General features: G+C 30.2%; 2 protein-coding genes across 5 annotated transcripts in view; both read right to left on the reverse strand.

The window, feature by feature from the left end:
* Positions 1 to 21340, reverse strand: part of LOC107452032 (AT-rich interactive domain-containing protein 3C) — a 172154-nt gene extending 150814 nt beyond the window's left edge. For all 3 annotated transcript variants that reach the window (XM_071183474.1, XM_071183473.1, XM_043039632.2), the window contains exon 1: positions 20945 to 21340. In XM_071183474.1, the coding sequence (XP_071039575.1) occupies positions 20945 to 21340 (396 nt within the window). The remainder of the gene's footprint in view (positions 1 to 20944) is intronic.
* The window catches only part of LOC139426036 (uncharacterized), an 87065-nt gene continuing 84868 nt past the window's right edge, over positions 21320 to 23516 (reverse strand). The window contains exon 2 of one of the 2 annotated variants that reach the window (XM_071183476.1): positions 21320 to 22203. In XM_071183476.1, coding sequence (XP_071039577.1) covers positions 21532 to 22203 — 672 coding nt within the window. In that variant the 3' untranslated portion in view covers positions 21320 to 21531. The remainder of the gene's footprint in view (positions 22204 to 23516) is intronic. The other variant, XM_071183475.1, reaches the window with a different exon arrangement.

Here is a 23516-nt window from a genome sequence, read left to right on the forward strand (position 1 = left end):
AGTTTGCGACTACCAATGTTCAATTCTGTAGCTTTGTAATTTTGGACCTAGTCCAGAAGACGAGGAAACTTTTGGATCAAATATTGGGGTAAATTTGCCTTCATTAAGGACTTTTTAATGGAACTACACGGAGAGGAAAACCACAAAACCCCCCCCATAGTTAGCCTAATGGCAAGGGGACTCTAACCCATGATCTGCTTACAACTGAGGATATTTTATATCAGAACTGTGATCGGTGCGAACCAGAGCGGAATTCTTATTGATCAGCTATGACTTGGATCGAACCGGAGTCACCTCATTGGAAGAGGAGCGCCCTGCTCTTTTTCTTCAAGTTGTGCAAATTCTTTAAACAATCCTAACATCCCTCTAGAAGTTTTCAACAAACCAGTAAATTTAAATTTTCCGTTAGTAGCTAGCCAGTGGTCGGTAGACTCAAGTGAATAAGTAGCTACTTTTTCCTAAAACCGAATGAGTCGGTGACCGATATCGATCATTTATCCATGATAATTATTTATTGAAAAAACCCATATTAGAAATAATCCATGTCTGTAAAAAGTTAATTAAACAATAAAACAATATAAATATGTGGTAAAATTTAGTTAAACATGCAACTTTGAAGTATGAAAATTCCTAAAGAACTGTTATTCTATACGAATCTCTTCATTACAAATTGATGGAGTCTGAAAGATCAAAATTTTGAAAGAGGACATTGAGCATTTTAATGAAAATCATGTCTTCATGAGTCTATCTACATTGATGTACCAGGCGCTACCGGGGATTGAACTCCATTTTTCCATCCCGATACAACTCTGCCTTAACCCCTGTACCAAAACGGCTCTACTGAATACTTAAATATGAGATAAATTGCAGAAGCACTGATTTAAATTTTCTTGGATGAATTCTCTTCTTTCCAAATATTGTCTTTCGATGTATGTAATCAAGTTCGTGATTTGTATCATTTACATTTTTTTAAACTGCTAATTAAATAAAGATAGTGCTAAGATAAAAATAAAGGTGGTTTACATTTTTGGGCTTAGAAGACACATTTTTAAAGATTTTCTGTAAAGAAAAATTTATTGAAATTAAATTAAAGGATATTATGTTAATTAGTTTTCATCTTGAATAGAAAAAGTATTAGTTTTCATTAATGCATTTTATAGAAACAATGGAAAATTAAGTAATACATAAAAAATCAAATTCGCTGAAATTATATGCCGATATTCAATAATTTTTGTCTAATTATTAGTCAAAACCTAATTTATTTTAAATAATTAATGCAGAGTTTATACATTAGTAAGTTATCATGCTCTCCATTGTATCAAGCTCATGAACCGCATTTCTCCCATGTCATCAAGCTTTTTATTTAGCGAATTCTTGGCCACAATTTACAACCACAAAATATCAAGATTTAAAAAAAAAAAAAATAAGCGAATCTCGATAAATGTGACTTTTAGAATCATTTATCAACTTTAGACAAATGAATTAAGTCCGATCTATACACAAGGCTACTGGCTCTATTGTTTTTTTTTTATACACTATTTTTATGGGCGGATATTTTCCTCTCGTTCCGACAAGTACAAATATCCGAAATCTCATGATTGAATTTTGGTGCAAAGCCCAAAGAGAACAAAATAGGGTTGAGTACGTATATGTGTATGTTTAATTTGGCTGTCAACGGGTCGAAAAGTTTGACACGCAATTTCGGGTTTTGTATTTTTCCCTCCGACAATTGCTTTTCCGAGGGGTAGAGAAAGGGGATTGGCGTAATTAACGGAATCCATTCTTTATCTGCACTTTGAGTGACTATTAAAGGCTATATTTCGTCCGTTCGGTGACAGCGAAATCTGCAGTTAAGAAAACGACGTTCTTTGCCTCATCACCCCCCATCGCATATTTTGGGTGTCAAAACAAGTTTGTTCTCTATCCCCCCCTTCACTTTTCAAAACTGGAAAAATTTCATTCCGAAATCGGAAAATTTTCATGCACAGCAAACGTCAGCCTCGATGACTGACGATATTTTTGGGAAAATATATTTTAGAGCCGCATAGTTTCGGGGAAAATTAACGACGCCTCGCCCGGGCATTAACGACCTAAAACTATTATAAAAAGCGGTTTTTACCCCCGAAAACCTGGTCTCTCAGACTCATTGCCCATCCAAGTTCTGCAATTGATGGTTGATTACTTGATTGTGGGGTTTGCCTGAATAATGAACTTTTCCTTTTCGTGCATTTTAGGGGAAGAAATCTAACAATGTGCCCGACAGGAGCGGTAATTAATTGCACATTTCAGAGCGACTAACGCAATTATGTCGCTACTCATTATCTACTTTGAGAATCTGGCAATGCGAGTGCGTATTGATCACGAAATGCAACTAAAGATGAATAGCGCGACAAATCGTTCGATTTTTTTTCCCTTCTCCACTCATTCCTTCGGTTGTACTTGTCCGCTTATTCCATTTTTGTCTCGACTACCCCCAGCAGCCCCCCATACATTTTCTCTTCTTAATATGCATATTCCTCTGAGCATATATATATCCAAACATTACTTTTACGCCGCACCTCCCTTTTCCGCTAATTTCCGCCCCCACAACCTTTTCTTGGCCCATCTTCGGGGCAGGGTGGGGGATCGAATAGATAAACCAAATCAGATCCTTCGGATAAGACGCAAATGACATCATTTATCATAGGAAACCATCGAGTATAAACCGAGAATGAAAGAAGTATAGGGGGTGATCTGCAGAAAAGAAGTGAAAAGGGGGGGGGATGCAAGAATCTTTTAAAGCAAAAGGGGCGCCAAGCGGAAATAATTGCAGTTCAGTTAGATTTTGCGAATGCTTTGCTTTAAGAGTGTAAACGAAAATTAAGATGAGAACTCTTTTCTTCCGCGGCCGGAGGAATCGTTATCAATCAACCCCTTGCAGGAATTTCGTCCCGCGAAAGGAGTTATTATCAGTATTTCGTCAGCAAAATATACTTTTATAAAAATCCAGGAATTTTCACCTCTTGAGAAGAGGGGGAAGGGGAGTTACGGAATCGAATGTTTTGATTATGTTCGAAAAGGCATGTGGCGAACTCTTCATGGACAGCGGGGTTGAGAGGGGTGGCTAAAAGTAGGATATGTCACTATTTGTGTGTGTTTCAAGTTGCGAAAATTTCCAGCGAGTTAAAACTAATTGCAAAGGTGGTTTTAGGAACTAGGAATGTTTGACAAAAGGTGGAACAATATTGATGTTAGGTAATAAAATATTTTTACCTTTCTCATATAGAATAACTTCTTCAGAAGCTGAATATTAATGATTCCTCCATATCAAATAATATTAGCTAATATATTTGAAAAGCATTTTGTTGAGAATAAAGAAAGCGGTCATTATTTTCCTTTCAAAAAATTGCTTATCTTGCAGACTATCATGTGTGACAGAGCAGCGGTTCCCATTTTTTTCCGGCTACGAAACCCTAAATAATCCAACTTCTTTCAGCGGAACCCAAACTTTAAAGTTTATTCAGGTAAATCCAAATGCATTGACCAATAAAAGACAACTTTATTTTTAAAATATTTTTTTAAAGAAAGGAAGATTTTTTTATCGTTCTATCAATATTAATAAACTGAAATTAGGTTTTATGTTCGACAGTTAAATTTTTAGTCCTTGTTCTTAAATATTTAGTCTAGTCTAGCTATAAAGTTGAATGAAATTACCCGAAAATGAATAAAAAATTTGTTTAATATTTTAAGTCAAAGAGATCATTTACTAATAATGAGAAAAGAAAATTAATATTTTGTTTAGTTTTAGAATTTTAAATAGTTATTTTGTATTGTTAAAATGCAAGTGTTATCTGAATACAGTTTCACATAAAATTTATTATTAAAGTAAATATATCTCATAATAATGTAAAAGTAACTTATTCACCAATTTAACATTTGTTATAAATAAATGCAATAATAATTTAAAGGCATACCATTACTTAAACATTTAACATTTGAGTAACACGCAATTAATACATATATGGAATATTATGAAAAAATGATAAATAATTTATAGGCAACTGCTTTTATAACTTACATAAACATTTTCAGATATGCCAATAGTATCAAAACCACCTTTGTTTAATAATGATCGTACTGTAAAATTTTCTTCATTTAATTCGGATCAAGATGCACAAAATGTAAGTCAATTAATTTTTTATTAACAAATTAAGATATACATAGTCGTCTCTTCAAAAGCAATGTAAAAAAATACTTTAAATGCAGTAAAATAAATCAAGATGCACCATTGTTCATTACATAACTTACATATTCAGTTTTATAAATCGAAACAAAATTCGGCCAGCATATATCTCTTTTAGAATGTATTCGAAACATGTATAGAGATTTGATGTTTCAGAACGTATAACCTCACTTTTTATTGCCACAATAATGTAATAATTATTATGATTGGAAGATAACTATCATTTTTATTTTCATTAAAAAAATTAAAGAAAACAATATAAATCAGTTCTTGTTGCAAGTTCCTCCAAAAACGAAAAATATTGCTTCGAACATTGTTTTATAGCTGCGAAAAGTGCAATGAGCAGAATAAGAACTATATTTTAAAAAATTATAACCATACTTTATTTTTTAAAAAATTATAAAATCCATAGAATATTGCTATTAATTATAATAATAAACTATAAAAATTAACTAAAAACATGTACCAGTAAATCAAGCATTTTTTCAACCTTCAACTGATCTGTAAGAGTAACCTCAATTTTTTAAAAGTCACTGCCACTAGATTTATCAGCCCTGTATCTGGCATAGCATGCACTTCACTTATTGTTATGATTGCAATATGCCGTAACAATTCAGCAAGATCATAAAAATGTCTATTTATGACATTCTCAATAAGAATTAAAAAAAAGAGAGAACATCTCAACTAGATTAATGGTCTGCATCAAGCGACTCATTGTATGTATGAATGGTCATGGTAGCCAAACGACAGATTAAACCATGGTGCTTGTCCAGGTGCGCATACAGGATTGTTTGAACACCAATGCCGATTTATGCTAGATATTGTAGGACCCACTGTGAGATATCTATCATTAAAAATGTCCCAACCTCACCACTTGGCACCCCCCACTTTAATAAAAGCTTGATGAGGCCAAATGGCATTCAAGCGTTTAGAATCGTCGCCATTGTTACAGTCAAGGATAACTACTCTCTGGCTACATTAAAACAACTCCAAAGAGGAAATTGAAATAGTGAAAGTTTTTAATAGAAGTTTTTATTTTATTTTCACTCTACGTATGAAGAGAGAAGCATTAATTTTATTATCTTTTTTATTTTTGTTTTTTGGAAAGATATCAGAAGAGATTACGCAGGATGTACGTATCTGCGTCGCGGTGACAACAGGGAGTTCTTTATGCCAGCGCGCATTTGCGCGAGGAATATCCCCACACCCCTCCTATTGCTTGCAATAATTATTTCAATAATCAAAACATAAAAATGATCATTTTGGCACAAAAAGTTTGAGAAGGAATATTTTTTTCCCTGGTGTAATATAATAAAAAAATATCACATCAGTAACTCTCCTTATTTATTTAAAACCGGTGTGGCTATATGACGATGCATAGTAACATGAATAGTAGGAAGTAAACAATAAAGCGAAATTATTAATTAGAACAGTACATTCGAAGTAGAGATGTAGCCCGACCTACCCGGCCAGATTTTTATTTCCCGTTTATGACCCAGGCCCGGAAAAAGAATTTCACTACCCATAATACCCTTATTTCCAATCCATATTTCCCAGATTGCGGCTACCCCCTAAATTTTTGGAGTCTGAAATCCGAATCTGTCGAAAAAGAGAAATGTTTATGTAGAGAAGTAGGTTTTTGTGTCTGATTTTGTAACTTAAAATATCGACTGAATTAATTAATTTGCATATTGGAGATCACCCTCCCGAATCATTAAGATAGAGTTGTAGAATGTGAAAATACCATAAACAGATCAAAAGTTATCCAGGGTGGTCTATTTTTTATTTTGTGCACTGTCTATCTACAGTTTATTTCTGCTCTCAATAAAAAGCACAAGAGAGTACATAGAATTTTGAACGCTATTAAGACTTTAAGACTTTGCATCTCAANCTCTCCTTATTTACTTAAAACCGGTGTGGTTATATGACGATGCATAGTAACATGAATAATAGGAAGTAAGCAATAAAGCGAAATTATTAATTAAAACAGTACATTCGAAGAAGATATGTAGCCCGACCTACCCGGCTACCCCCTATATTTTGGGAGTCTGAAGTCCGAATCTGTCGAAAAAGAGAAATGTTTATGCAGAGAAGTAGGTTTTTGTGTCTGATTTTGTAACTTAAAATATCGACTGAATTAATTAATTTGCATATTGGAGATCACCCTCCCGAATCATTAAGATAGAGTTGTAGAATGTGAAAATACCATAAACAGATCAAAAGTTATCCAGGGTGGTCTATTTTTTATTTTGTGCACTGTCTATCTACAGTTTATTTCTGCTCTCAATAAAAAGCACAAGAGAGTACATAGAATTTTGAACGCTATTAAGACTTTAAGACTTTGCATCTCAAGATAAACAGAAATAAATCAGAAATTGAACTTAATTTAAACAAAATTGGCAAAACCTTAATGCAAAAGATTGTAATTAACCCTACATTTTTAGAGTACTTTATTGTACTACTCTTCATCGTACTTTAAATACATAAAAGGTGGCTTCGGCCCTAGAAAAAAAAATTGGACTTTTTATTTACTTTTGCCTTTTGTAAATTCCATGTAAACTGTTATTAAATTTCGAAATCAAATACATTATTTGACAAAATTAAAACTTATTTCGTACAATTTGTTTCATTGATAATATATTGAAAAAAAAAAAGATATTTTCCTAAACCAATTAGTCTCAATGCCCTTAGATAAAAGACATAAACAATGAGAAGTCATTGAAATTCCAATCCAGTTAGCGTCATAAAACGGACTGTAAACTAGGCGAATGCGGAATGTTTCGCTTTGCTTATTTAATTCCCCATAAATTCAAACTTAATGCAACGTTCGAAGCGATAATACGTTTTGGGATCTACATCCCATCTTTCCTTAAGATGCAGAAAGGCTTATAATTGAGAGTATGAGTGTGACGTCACAGGAAGGCATTCATCTTCCACGGTCATGGTTACTTTCTATTTTTACATTGTGATTTTTAAAACGAAAAAAAAATAAAAAATAAAAAAATCTTTCACTCATCGTCACCCCATAGGGTTGATGCACACTCAAATATTTGATGGATAGCCAAAAATAAAAGTTCTACCTTCTCTATGTTGTCGCTTAAAGTTTTTAAAACAATAGCTAGTGTGATAGAAAACTTATAAAGCAGGGGTGGATGGAGAAAATGCCTTGTTACGGGTCATTAATGAAATTTACCGATGCCGATAATCGGCGTTATATTTTTTCTGGCTACGTCGATTTTTCCAATCCAACTTATATTTATTCCCCAGTTGTTCGCACTCTGTTGATGAATAATTACTAGTGACTTTGAAAGACTTTGTCGGCCATGTACAAAAATCAGTTAAGTGGAAAATACCTCATTAGGTAAAGATTTCTCTAGTTTATTGAGCTTATTTATTATACTTAGATTTAGTAACATCCAGAAAAGACAATTTCCGCATTTTTTTTCTTCTGTGTCTTGAAGAGCATAGTGGAAGAACCTTCATAATGAATTTGCGAAAATAAGGTCTGGATTACAAAAATATATTTTCCTGATGAAAATCTTTTTGTATAAAATAAAATGTAAAAGGCAAGAAACCGGGAGCAAGTTTAGAAAGATACGAAAAACTTCAAAAACTTGTTCTTGTTCGTCGTGTTTGTCGGCCATGTAAAAAGCCAGCGAAGAGGAAAATATCTCATTGGATAGTAATTTTTCCAGTTTATGGAGCTTATTTATTATATTTAGATTTAGTAACATTCAAAAAAGACGATTTCCGCATTTTTTTAAATATATTTATTGAAGAACATAGGAGAATCTTTATCATGAATTTGAGAAATTAAGGTCCGCATTGCAGGAAAAAAGCCATTTACAAAACGATAGCCCAGATGAAAATCTTTTTTGCATAAAATAAACTTATCAGGAAAAAAGTAAATTTGAAAATAAAACATAAAAGTAAAAAACAGAGAGTACGTACGTTTGCATGGACCCAAAATATTTGCAATTATAAGTACTAGATGAAAAACTAAAATGGATTTAACTCAACGTTATATTAAGAGGAGTACTAAATTGAATTAAAAGAAATAAGAGATATTTCCACAACACATTAAATTCGTTTGAAATTTTTTTCACAATCCAGTAATTGTCTGCATTACTATAACTGAGTAAAAATATGAAATTAAATTTAATTTAAAAATACAAATTAATAACATAGCAATGATAAAACGGCGACTATCTGTTATTCAATTAGTGTTAAGGCATCTTCGCTTCGTCTTTGATCATGGCAATGAAATTGTAGCCATATCTAAAATTCCACAGATTAGGGAGAATGAGGTCACGATTACGATTACAATAACGATTAAAAAGATATAATTTGAAACCACATCCAGCTTGTATTTTGTCGTATTTATCGGTAGATCAATGACCTTTATAAATCAACCTTGGAACCGATAAATATGCATCCGAGCAAGCGTAAAGTCAAGCAGTACCTTTCAAGAAGTATTTAATACTTCGCTTGCCTGGAATAATCAATTGCGATAATTTTTAAACGCAGTATCCTAATGCAAAAATTTTACCAATCTTTACATTTAACCATGGGAATTGCTCATCTTTCTATGTTTAATAACATATGATGAAACCTTTTGGAAAAAAAGAGAAGATAAAGTCATAAATGAAGTTTAAGCCTCGATTTTCTCAACTTTTAATGTACATTGAAAAAAGCTCTACTTTTAGAATTCAATGTTAGATATTAAATTCTTATCAAGTTACAAGCTGTCTCACTATCAAAAGTATAAAAACAAAGACAACCGAAGAATTATTCTAAAAATAAAATTGTACAGCATATTTCTCGGAAATGAGGACTTGAAACATTCTTAGAAAAGATTCTAATTTCCAAATCTTGTTTTTGAACTAATGCGATCTTTCAAGACGCTTTTTTTTTCGGGGGGGGGGGTGATTATTAAAGTTTGTGCAGCAATACTTTGTAACTCGCACAAAATTTAAATCTATTTTTAACATAATGCTAAAACAATAATAGTCCATTTTAAAAGAATTTCCTTTTACAATGTCAAGAATTAAAGAGTGAAATGTGATCACTTATCTGTTTAATTAAGTAGAATATTTTGTATTTTGTAAATACAGCTGTAATAACTTATTTTTTCGACTTTTTTTCCAAAGGAAGTTTTCTTTTTTCTTCTGTTGATTTTACGACAGTTAAGTGCTTATGCAAAAAAACATCAGAAATTATTTTAAGTTATCTATAATAGTAAAACGAAGAGTTTGTTTGTCTCTTTTATAACTTCAGTGCCGTTAGTGCAAGCGTCCTGAAATTTGGACAGTGCGTAAAAGGAGTAATTTTAACCCTCAATTCCATGACTCGTTTAAAAATTTCAATTAGATCGTTCGGCAGTGACAGTTAAAAATGGAAATTTTCAAATATGTTTAGCATTAGCCATTGTTTTAAATTTAAATATAAACAGTTCTATTTTTTCAAATATTTTAAAGATAACATCATTGATGCTTGCTAGCTTATAACTGAAGAGCTTAGTGGAAGAACAGGCTGAGTGACAGGCCAAAGTTAATACGTTTTTTCCTTCTATCTTTGTTTTTCTGTAAGTTTGTGAAGGCATAAACTCACATAATTTTTGGGGGTCTATTTATTTGATTCTAACTCTTTTATTAAGGAAGATTTTAACGATTTTTTTGCGTAACATTTGCTTGCTTTCACGAACAATTTTTAATGCTTTTCAGCGAATATAACTTTGTTCGAAAAGATTAATTAAACATGCCTATATCTGGGCTTATATTCATAGAATAAAATTTTAGCAACTTAAACTTGGAACAAACTGGCATCAACTTTAATCTACCCTTGTTAATCCGAAAACCAAATAAAAACGATTCAGAGGCAGCATGAGCTCTACTTCCGCGAAGTAAATGTTTCATCGGAGTATCGGTTTAATTGCCGAGAATTCGGTAATTTTTTGTTTTAACAAAAAGTGTTCTTTAAAATAGTGCTGATTGTTGTCAAAATGTTATTTCATTGCTACAGCTAAAGGTATTTCTAAAATTAAATAAAATTATTTTTGTTAGTTTTATTACTTCACGAATTTCAGCGATTGAACATTATTCTACTTAGTGAATTTGCAACTTCATTTTTCAATTTCTTAACCTTGAATCTAGAAGACAAGAGAAAACCCGTTTAAAAAAAAGTCACATTCACCTTCAAGAGTTCCTTTAAGTGAAACTAATCAGAATTTGCGCAAAATGGAGGTAAGAACCACGAAATCCTCCCGTGATCAGTCCGATGCCAATATTTACATTCTATATTTTACAGTGCAGGAGGAACAGATATTCAGCTAGTAATTATTATATAATTAAATGGTGTTTCAAAATTAAAAAATTGGCAAAGGCAAATTGGCAATTATTAAATTATCTGTTACTTGTTACAGAATCAAATTAAACGATCAATTATTATAACTATTTTAATCAAACTATGTTATAAATAAAAAACGTAGTTTTTTATTTAATCATATTTTGTTTTTATTTTAATCATTTTAATTTTAATATTTTTTGTTTTTGTTTTAATCATTTAAATGTTTTTTTACTTAAACCTCTTATAAAAACCTCTTCTGTCCTCTTGCAAAACGATTTCAAAACTTGGTCAAATGTTGAATGGTGATAAAAATGGAGCTTAAGGTTGCTTGAAATATTTAGAAAACATTTGTAGTTTGTATTGTCATTATGAACAGATTTCCAGTTGAGATTTGAATGCTCTAGCTAGTCGAAAAGTTGTCAAAATATCTACTGATAATGAATTGTATTTAAAAATAAAAGCTGATTGCAGTTACAAAAAAAGCAATTTAACTAATATTGTCATCCATGGAGTTATGATTAATATTTAAAAGTTTTAGCTATTCTGAAACTGTGACCATATTTCACTTTTACACAAAAATTAGCAGCAACTAAGCAATTTGCAAGACATTAAATAATTGATACATTTTATTTATCAGATTATTTGACCAAAGATATTCGTATCAACGTGAGAAAATAGGAATAAATCAACTGCATTTTACCGGACTATAAGAAAGATTACGATATCACATGATATTTAGATCGAATTTCATCATGATGAAATCACCAAATCAAACACGTTAAGTCAATTTTCATGAACAAATACTAGTCGACGGAGAAAGTTTTCAAAGAATTATAAGCAAATTGTACGTTACTATTTCTAACTATTTAAAACATTTAATGCACCACTTTTTTTTTAACAACGCTGGTAACCAATTTAATAAAATTTTTCAAATATTTGCAAATAAAAAAGATACATTTCAGAATAGAATATAATAAAATTAGATTAATAATACATTTAAAAGAATTTTTTCCCTTGAAATTAATTTTTATCTCTATTCTCTTTTAAATTTTCGATAATTATTTCTTTGTCCTCCTCTCTTCATAATAAAATGAAATTATGATTTAATTCCAACTTATTTAAAATTAAAACGTACTTCATCAACAAATTGTCCTTTTTAAAAAACAGGATAGTCTATTCTGGGTCACTTTTACGTAAGAAGTGATAGAGTTTATCTGTTCTCAACAAATATATTGCTTCTTTATAAATTAATATTTGTTTATTTACATTGCAAACTACTACTAGTATTTCTTAATATAAATCATTAGTAATGTAGTTTAATAAGGTTTAAAAGTATGACAAAAAATACTTCAGGCACATAAGCTTTAATTTATATTCATTAGAGGATATGATATTAAAAAAATTGATTTTTAACAGCTTTATTGTATGAAAATACCAGGTTTCATTAAAAGTTAATTGAAACATAAATTTTCTTAAAATAAAGCTATTAAAATCTTAATTTTTGTTTCATTTACATGCACACTATTTTCTACCTTTTGATAATTTATCAAAACTAAATTATGAAATATTATATTATACAATAATTCAGTAGCTATTTTTAGTCCGCAAAATTCAGCCAGATTTTCATAAATTGTTTTCATATATGAAATCTGCGCAAAATATATTTAAGTTGAATAAAACGATTTATTGCAATTTATTTTTATTATACAATTAATTAAGTAGCTATTATTTTTACACTTATTTTTACTTCACAATTAATTGTTATTATAAAATTAAGTATCTATTTTTAGTCTGCAAAATAGCCAGATTTTCATAAATTGTTTTCATGTATGAAATCTGAGCAAAATATATTTAAGTTGAATAAAACGACTTATGCAATTTATTTATTTTTTATCTATTTTATCATTCAATCTGATCTAGTTAAAAAAATAACAAAGTACAAATTTATTTGAGCAGTTGAGGGAATAAAGGTTTTGACATTTTAGGGAATTTCAGTAAACAAGCTTCAAAGCTGATACAGTGCCTTTTTTTAAAATTTTTTCCTTTCTTTTTACAGGTGAGGAAGTAAAAAAAAATGGATTTGCCTGACTTTTTTTATCTGCAAGCCTCAAAATGACGAAAATCACTAATTTGAACTGTTTCAATCTTAGCATTTACATTTTTGACGTTTTAATGTGCTGTCAAGAGAAATTTTCTAAAATTAAGCATTGGCTATTTTTTTTTTTTTTTTTTTTTTTTTTTTTTTTTTTTTTTTTTNTTGCCAAACACACTTATCTTTTTCTAATTTGAAAATATTACACGCATTACCTTGAAAATTGACACGCTATACCTTCACCCAAAAGATATCCAATATCAAATGACTTAGCAAAAAATATCATCACTGTTGTAGGTTAAATATTATTAATACAAGAAATCTCAATTTTTTAAAATAGTCACTCCCAGAAACTTTTTCCACTAACATCTCCATGACTGTTTAAAAAGTTCGAACAGCTTCATGTCGGGCAATTCATATGAATCTCAAACGTTCAAACGGCATTAGAAAAATAATAAAAATTAACGAACATTTAATTTTTGTTTTAAGTTATTTTATTCCTCATTTAATCATTAATCTTTATAATTAGAACATAAATTTTAGTACGCCCCATTGGCAAAATTTCTACTGACACGCATTTCAAGGGAGACAGTCACATGACATCCTGTTTTCCGAGAATATTCCGCTAATTCGTTGAATTTGCCTTCTGTTAATTCAGAATTGTATAAAAGATTCTTTTCCTAATTAAGAGTTAAAAGACAAACCGTTCTCAGTTTAAGCGGTTATCTTAATAATAATTGCGACCTTCTTGTTATCTAGAGGGGAGGAAAAAAAGACACCGCCAATGTGGCACACCCGTTAATTTGTATGCCCGCAATAAATTTAATCTAACTTCCGATCAAGTAAGAAAATTTTCATCGAATTTTAAGGGAAAAAAAAAAAGAAATACGTTTTTTAATTACAAAACATGCAGCGTAAAGAAAAATTTATAATTTTTTTACATTGTAACTGTAATGAAGTTATTAAAATAAAATAACATTATTAATATATTGTTTAAGTAAAGTTCTTTTATTTTATAACCGTCGTTGAACAGCCGACCCTATTTTGGGTTTACGACTACCAATGTTCAACTCCGTAGCATTGTAATTTTAAACCCAATCCAAAAGACAAGGGAACTCCTGAATCAAAAATTGGGAGAAATTTGCCGTCATGGAGAACTTTTTGATGGAACTAAACCGCATTTGCGTTCCATGGAGAGGATAATCACGAAAACCTCCCACGGTTAGCCTGACGGCAAGGGGATACTATAATAGACTTAAATAAAGTTAGTAAAATCTAAAAAAAAATCATAGTAAGTTTTTATTAAATTTTAATTTTTGAAAGAAAAGAAAGAAAAAAAAGAAGGAAGGAAAAGTAAGCGTTTGTGATTTCAGTTTTTAATCTTGTATAGTTATTTCTTCACTGCATTTTTTTAAGGATATGAAAGAAGCAAAAATTAACAATAATTTATAGACCATAAAGACTTTTATGTGATGAAAAAAAAATTTCGTTATATTTGGGGGGTTTTTTTTTGGGGGGGGGAGAGGAGAAAAGCTTATAAATTTTTAATAGTTAAATATTTATCCGATTTTAATTCCAATAAATCACTTTAGCATGATAGTATGTGTATTAAATTAGAGTATGAGTGAAAAATGTGTAGAATTTACTTTGAGTTCAAGGCATTTAAGCTATGTTTTTCTTCTGATGAAAGATCTTTTAGAAATCATCTTTATGATGAATATTGAACACAAATTTGTATTTTATCAAACTTTAAACATGTATACAAAATCAAATAAAAAAAATCAAAGAATTATTTTTTAATAAATAAAGTAGGTGCCTAATTTAAAATTACAGTCATTTGGCGATTATAAAAAGACGCCACGTCATGTGATTTCAAATGTTGTTAACATAATACGAATTGCATATTGCCTTTTTTACTTACGGGGGATAGAAAAAAACACTTGAAAAATTCCTTTGGTAATATTAAAAAAAACAAAACATAAAAGTTTAAAAAAATAAATAAATATGTTGAAAGTATTTAATTTATGGTGATATCAATATGTTACATTTTAATATTTCAAAAAATTTTTGGTAAAAAACGTTGTTAGAATTAGCATTTAGTAACATAAAAGAAATTCTCAAATAAATAAACATTTTGGTAGCCTTTCTGTCTCTGACAGAGTCAAAACCTTCCACTGTTCCAGATGAAGGTTCTCTAATCAACTAAAACTTATCTGCTACTTATTTATCACAATGCTAAAATAGATGTCAGTAACTAATTGGCAGAATAAATATAACTCAAAGGTAACTTTTTGAACCGTGTAGAAAAATTTCAAAAATAAATAAATATAAAACAATTAAATAAAGAAAAATATAGACAATATGCATCAAAAATTCAGTGATTCGTTCACTTAGAACGCAGAAAAAGAAAAAAAAAAGTTCGGAATTTTAATTTCAACTAATTTTTATTTTCTATTTCTAACTTTCCTCGCCATTCTACGACAAAGTATCTATGCATCGGTAGCAGTGTGTAACTGAAATAGGAATGAAGCGAAAAACCTTCGCCAAACAAGTGTATCTGTCATTTATGTACGATAGTTGACAGATTCCAGCTTCTTCGTGTCGTCATATAACTAAACACGGTAAGATATGACGACTTGGCGAACAATGTCGGAGGCGGAATTGTACCACAAGTAGTTGCGTGAGGCTCTCGGTTCGATTCCGCATTATTAAAAGTGGCACGCAAACGCCACTCCGGAGTTCGTCGGAATGTTTCGATAAATGATTCTCAGTGTGAGTGATTTCGATAAATGAATCTCAGTGTGATTTTTTTTTTTCAGGGGAAAGAAAAAAAGAAAAGAAAAGGAGGTAGAGAAGATGAAAGAAAATTATTTCGCTAAGAAGTGGAATACTTGGTAAACGTAACTACTAAAATAATAAAATAGAATAATTTTACAATAAATAACGTATTTTAAGGCTTCTCTAAACATTTATTTAAGCTCTGTCCTTAAACAAAACCCCCTTCTGTTATTTTTTTGTTGATGATATACGGTTTTATACTACAGATGATTTATTTATCAGTACTTTTAACATTACAATTAAAGATACATATTAAAAATTAAATTCCCAAAATCGCTTCTAACAAAATATCGACTAAGAATATATAAGTACGATATGAATATTTCCACACCCTTTCTCAACTAAACACCAATAAAACCAAAATATATTTTTAAAAATTTTATCTTGTAAACATTTTATAAATAAAATTTAATTTTAATTATGAATATAAAAGATAAAAAGAAAAATAATTAAAAAAAAAAATAAAAAAATATTAAAAATTATTTTTTTTAAAAATAATATTCAAAAAATTACAAATAAAATTTTCTTTTGTTTTCTAACTTCTTAAATTTAATTTTCGTTTTAAAAAAATTCAATTTGTTATTTTTTTTTCTTTTAAAATATTGTTTCCTTGTTTTCTCTGTATTTTATCTTATTTTATGGTTTAAAAAAACTATTAAGCGCGGTTAACTATTTATTTTATGTTCATATTTTTATGAAAAAATGAAGTAAAAATCATGAATGTTTTTGGCAGGGTACTATACCCTTCAGAAAAAAGGCATATTTCAATCAGAATCCCTATAAAAAGATCTGTGCCCTTTTGAATTGCAATATTTGTTTTGCATATACTGGCATGGCGTTGTAATTTCAACTCCATTTCGCTCTATAAACGTTTTTATTCTTTTTATTATATTTCAGTTTTAAATGTTGAAATAAAAAGACTGGATTACTGATAAGGTTACTATACAGCTGACCCTTTCTCATGTAGTTGATAAAGCAGCAAAATTCCTAACCGCCATCAGTAAAACTTATATTAAAGTAAAAACCAAAGAACAGCGCAATGAAAGAGTAGTTTTTACGGACAGCTATTACACTTTGAAGTACCATGGAAGTAAAGCGAAGTATGATTAAAAATTATTTTCTTTTAATGTATTAACATCGAAAATGAACCGAAATGCGGCTGTTGTTATATTTGCGTGCTCCAGTTTCGCTAGTGTAAACTTTTTTCAAAGTCATTAAGCTCGTAATGGAATAAAAACCGTGATGAAACAAAGGGAACTATTAAATTGTGCACGACACAAATTTCTCCACACAAACATACTGAAAATATTGTTTATGGCGACTTACATTATGACCATACATTGTTTTGTTCTAGAAGACAATTACAAGCCTTGCACGCCATTACTATATTTCCAATTGAAATTATTTTTTTTCTCAATTCTTTTCTTACAATGGTGGCAACATTTTATGGCTGATTGTACGAAAGTAATCAAAATAATATCTTTCGATTTCCAACGCTTGCTCCGATTTATTTATTTGTTTTTGTTTTTCATGGGCAATGTTGTAGAAAAGCAAAACAACCAAAGTCACGAATGATGCTTTTGCAGATGCAATGCATCAAGTTAAGTGCCAGTTTTTAATTTTCGTTCGAATCATTTTGTATTCATTTAGCCGCTTTCATTTTAATTACTTTTTTACAGAAGATATTTTTCAAACTAAATGTTATTAAAAAAATACCTTTCTCATACTATAATATAATGTTAACGCAATAGGGCTAACGGACATTAAGAAAAAAAGAACATGTTTATGTCTGTGATTTATATCATTAAATCGTCTTATAACATACGAAATATATGGAAAATATCCAGTTCGTTATTTGTCAGAGTGGTCCAAAACATGGTTATAGGAGGAAAAAAAAATCGAGCAAAACCATAGAAAAATTGTTTTTTTTTAAAAGTTTTTTCAAACATCATCATTTATTCTTGTCGGGAAAAAAAAAACATCATCGTGTCTTATACGTTATTTCTTACAAATATTTTTAAACTATTAGTTACACAATGTTTATTTTAGAAATAAGAAAGAATATTGTTGAGAAATATATTAGTTAAGTTTTACAGAATTTTAGAAAAATTCTTTTAATTTTTTTTTAAAAAATGATCTGGAATATAAAAGTACTTCAAAAGGAAATGTAAAAGTTTCATTCAAGAAACATCCTGCATTGAAATATTTATTTGAAAATACTTAATTCCGGAAAATAAAAATGGGTTATAAAATGGTTTACATTTATGAAGTAAAAATTTTACCAAGCAGTTATTAATAAAATATGAAAAATGTGTTACTTTAAAAGAGCAAAAAAATGAAATAAATAAATAACTAAAAATAACACTAATCAGCCGCTGCTACTACTTCCATTTCAAGAAGTACTTTTTCTTTTCTTTTTTTCTCACCACGGAGGCAGTATTATTCGAAATGTCTGCAAATTCAACTAGCAATCCTAATAAACCGAATTACTCTAATTAGGAAGAAGGGGGGGGGGACCTTAAGAAGCGATGCTGGATAATGCTGTTTACAATGGATGAAGACGAAAAAAAGGATGCTGCAACAGAAAATTCCGTAAAAGTTTGACAAAATAATTTCCTTTTTTTTTTCATTAAAAGAAAAAAAAATGAATAAAACTTACACAAAGAAATATTTTGGATACAAAAAGGGACACAAAACGATTTTCATTGCTTCATTACATTCAATTTCATGGGCTAATCTTAAGTAATTTGCCGGCGGATGACAATCAAATCCCAGTTACGTGAGTTTAAGAAGATTCGCATCCCACCCCCTCTCTTTGAACTTTTATTCATTGCTGAAACTAGGGGGTTGTCAGGGGAAGGGGGCTTTATTCAGAAAGACAGTAGCTTTTACAATAAACTGGTCTTACAACTTGCGTTTAAGATGTTTTCACGGTTTCGACCCAAAAGGCTATAATTTAAAATAATCTGCTGAAAAACTGTGTTTTCTTATTTTCATGGAATTTTGTTTCTTACGTTTAGCTTTTATGTTAGATCTTTTGTTGAGCATCCTAAAACGGCGAAAACAACTTTTTAGTGCATTAAAATTTTTTAGAAAATTTGACTGATTGGGGAAATTGTTTGAATTAAGCAATTTCAGGGTAGTCACAAGCATTCTGAACATAAATAAATGCATCCTTACTATTTTTTTTGACCGATTTTATATATTTTTCTTATTTTAGTGACTGATGACATAAATTTTAATATTAATTTGTTATAAAAAGTTGTAACTTTATTTCTAATTTTTGCAATAATAAACCAAACAACATATTGGGGAAAATATATAAGGAAAGCAATATGAGGAATTACCAGACTTAATATCGTTTATGACATATTTAAATCAATTGCAGGGATAACTGTTCAGCATGTTGTAGGCACTGCAGGAAATCTTCCAAGGCATCAATAGGTAAGTAAGAGACATGATTAATTTAACTCACCTTCTTTTGCTTAGAAATATGTTTGATATTTAATATGATTTACTTCAGTATAATAATAAACAAAAATGAGGTATGAAAACGTTTTCAATAGATAGATATTTAATGAGATAAATTGAAACAAAAAATGATAGGGGCTTTTAAAGGTGTCAAAGTAAACTAAGCACTTTTAACTAAGTTTTAGCTAATTTGAATAAAATTGTTTGGCTATTTCGAGATTTTTCAACGTGTTAAATTTTTCATTTTTTCCCCCCAGTTCTCCCCTATATCTCTGTTTAATTACCACCCTAAATTCAAACTTCAAGATTTTCAAACATTTTCTTTTTTTTTTGGTTCTTTTTTTCTTCGCAGTTACTTGATTAGTTCTATTAAAATTCTATAAGTATAATATCCCATCCCCTAGATATGTACATATAAACTGTAACAAAAGCAAGAAGAAAATAGACAAGACAAGGAAATAATGTACAAAAATAAATTAGAAAAATGTTAAAATAAAACATTGGCGTCGACAAAAGATTCCTGAGAAATCTATGTCAGCATTAATTAAAATTTACACAAATCAAACAAAAAAATAAATAGAGAACCTGTCATCTTAAAAACAAAGCAAGAAAATATTTTTAATGCGTTTATAAAAATTAAACATTTTTTTCATGATTTTTCAAGTAAATAAAATTGTTACGTAATTTTAATCTTTCATATATCATTCTTATTTCTTAAGTTATTTCTTACTTTCCTCTTTAATTAACACCAAAAAAGAATATCTTTCCAAGACATTGTTCCGAATAGAATAAAAAATTATTTTTTGCACTAAAAACTTATCCAATTATCGATTGTTTATAAAAGCTGCAGTTGTATAAAAATATATCAAATTAATAAGTAATTAAAATAGCTTATTGCGAAATTAAAACATTAGCTATTATTGTTGTTTAAAAACCATGTTTAAAAAGATTGTAAAAGATATTTAATTTAATTTTTGAAAAAAATTGTCGTTTCATAAGCTGTTAATAAAGTTTAAATTTTTAAAGGATAATAGCTAAGTTCCCCAGAGAATTTTTTTTTTAGTCTACTACTTAGGGGTGAAATATTATAAGTTAATAAATTAAATAAAAAATTCATGTTATATTATTCTCCTATTTGTTTTCTACTTTTTATTTCATTACTTGAGAAGCTTTAATGAAATGAAGCAAATATTTTTATTAAGTCCTCTTCGCATGTTAGTTTGTTTTCCTCTTAAACAAAAAAATATAGTTAATAAAATACTTGATTTTAATTAAATAATTATTTTTTAATAATGTACAATTAGTGACATAGTATCATTAACACCAATACTTAATGTGTGTATATTTTTTAAACTTTAATAAACATGTCAAATTAATCTGATTTTTATAATCATTTATTTAAAATATGCAACTTCCTTTTCTCTTAAAATTAGTATTCGGTTTTTATTAATTTATTTCTTTTACAGTGGCAGGGATAAATCTATTTTCTATTTTAAAAGTTTGTTTTATGAAGAATATGAAATATGCAGTAATATTTATATTCTAGTTCACTTCTTAAATAAAAGAAAAAAATTAAAATTTTTACTGTTTAAAAAAAACTTCTCAAATAGTTATAAACTATAGATTATTTTTTTTATTGATATAGAAAGGCCACTTTTTAGATTAAAAGCTTAATTTTCCAAATTTTAATTTTGCACTATTTTGTTAGTAATTTGGTCAGTTTTAATTAAAGAATAGAATGACTTATTGCTCAAAAATCGCTTTTTTTTTCTTCTCTTTTTATATAAGGTTAGGAATGTTATTTAATAGTAATAAAGGTTATTAGTAAAATTAGCATCACTGCTTAGGAACAATTAAAGAAAGAAAATGCTTAATTAAAAAAAAAAATCAACTGCATAAAACACGCTTCGAAAGATAGAATGAAGTACATATCCAGAATTCGAGTAAAATAAAAAAAAAAATTTAAATTCACTCACTTGTTTGAACTGTTCTTCAAAAGTATATTTGGACTGGTCCTGGTCACTTCCCCCTCGGGGAGAGGATAGACTGATTCCATTATTTGGGGGCGTTGCTGATCCCGTTGAAGAGCCACCGCTCAAGTGATGGGAGGACTGTTGAGGCATGTGGTGGGCAGCAGAGGCCATGGCCGCCGCTGCCACAGCCTGTGCCGCGGCGGCCATCTGAGGATTGAGCGTAGGATTGAACATAGAGGCGAAAGGGTGTGCGGCATACAGGTATTGCTGCGGCGGCGGACTCGATGGAGACGGCGTCGTAGACTTACTACCGTTGCGAGGATGATGATTGCCACCAGGAGGAGATGACATGTACCCGGGATCATCCCGCAGAAGTGCCTCTTTTTGTGTCATTTCCATATATTTTCGCTCNAAGAATTGAAAGACTTATTGCTCAAAAATCTCTTTTTTTCTTCTTCTTTTTCAATATAAGGTTAGGAATGTTATTTAATAGTACTAAAGGTTATTAGTAAAATTAGCATCACTGCTTAGGAACAATTAAAGAAAGAAAATGCTTAATTAAAAAAAAAATCAACTGCATAAAACGCGCTTCAAAAGATAGAATGAAGTACATATTCAGAATTCGAGTTAAAATAAAAATTTTTTTTAAATTCACTCACTTGTTTGAACTGTTCTTCAAAAGTATATTTGGACTGGTCCTGGTCACTTCCCCCTCGGGGAGAGGATAGACTGATTCCATTATTTGGGGGCGTTGCTGATCCCGTTGAAGAGCCACCGCTCAAGTGATGGGAGGACTGTTGAGGCATGTGGTGGGCAGCAGAGGCCATGGCGGCCGCTGCCACAGCCTGTGCCGCGGCGGCCATCTGAGGATTGAGCGTAGGATTGAACATAGAGGCGAAAGGGTGTGCGGCATACAGGTATTGCTGCGGCGGCGGACTCGATGGAGACGGCGTCGTAGACTTACTACCGTTGCGAGGATGATGATTGCCACCAGGAGGAGATGACATGTACCCGGGATCATCCCGCAGAAGTGCCTCTTTTTGTGTCATTTCCATATATTTTCGCTCTTCCTCTTGCCGCCTTTGAATCCGTTCTATGAGTGCCTCTTGCGTATTTTGGTGATCCGGAGCGGATACGTGAAGCTGGCTCATGGCGGTCAGACCAGAGGGATCCTCTAAGTCCTCCTCTTCGTCTTCCTCTTCCGAATCAAACTCGGACTCTTCCTGCTGGACCAACCTATTCTCTTCCTCTTCTGGATGAGACTGTAAAAGAAAAAAGAAAAAAATGTTACATAAGAGAAGGAACTTTTACCCCGAGCTGGCTCAGGTTGAAAAGGGGTGAGAAACAGGGAAGGGTGCCGTGTAACTATAGCAACCAGGATGCCGAGGATCCATCGACCAATGGTAGATCGAGGAGGTGACGCAATAAGAAAACGCGGTTCAGTATAAACACAACCAAAGGGATTATTGTGGGGAAGAGACAAATGGGGATGATGTAATTGACATTCTGTAATTGGAGTTGGTAGGAATTATGTATGTCTGATATTTTTTAGTTGTTTTTTTAAACTTGCTTTGTATTCATAAAGAAAGAATCTGCTGTAGGATACTCAACTCGACTTTTTAAATGCAACTTTGTAAAAAGTAAACTGTTTAACTTTTTTTAAGATGATTTACAATGTTCTTCATGCACTACTTTTTTACAATGTTTTTCATTTCATTTATCACTTTCTTCCTGATGAACGACGACATAGCATCTGATGTGCACATAATTTTTTTTTTTACAATGGTGTGCGTTCAAAATGTTTACATTTATTTATAAAAAAAAATCCATTACTCTTTGCAAAAAATTTACCCAATTTCATCAACATAACTTATATGCATAATCTTTCAAGAGTTGTAAAAGACATATGAATTAATTTTTTTTTTCAGAAGTTTAAAAATTGAATAAAGGTTGAGCGTAAGCCTTTAATTAATGGCTGTTAAAATATAGGAAGTGAAGAGATGACTATTTCATTATTAAAAAATACCCTAACAAGAGCCCAATGAGCGTTAAGGGTAGATATTATTTCTAAAATTTGCATAATTGAAAATAACTTATCCTGTTGTTATAAGGAAAAATATGCGAAGGAAAAATTCGTTTTACATAAATGTGAATGAACACGGATACTAGAAACTAACTAACGAAGAATAAAATATTAAAATAACGACAGCTATAAATTTAGTCTTTAGAAAAGCCTAAATTATGTTATGATGCAAGTTGCAATTATTGCTGCAACATGAAGTTATAAAAGAAATAAAAAAAAAGAGTAAAAAGAACTGAGAGAAAAGAAGAAAAATATAAACATTTTTTTTTAATTTTAAAAAAATTTAAAAAATAATAAATTATTTTTTTTAATTAAAAATTGAAAGAATAACAACGAAAAGATATAATCTCGTCCTCAGTTCATTCGATTATAATCGAAAAAATAATGCTTTCTAATATTGTAATAATATATAAAGTTATATCAATACAACAGTGTGAGGAGCACCAAAAAGAAAGAGATAAGAAAGAAGAAACGCGGAAAAGATATATAGAA

Source organism: Parasteatoda tepidariorum, chromosome 7 (assembly GCF_043381705.1).
Source record: "Parasteatoda tepidariorum isolate YZ-2023 chromosome 7, CAS_Ptep_4.0, whole genome shotgun sequence".
Lineage (NCBI taxonomy): Eukaryota > Metazoa > Arthropoda > Arachnida > Araneae > Theridiidae > Parasteatoda > Parasteatoda tepidariorum.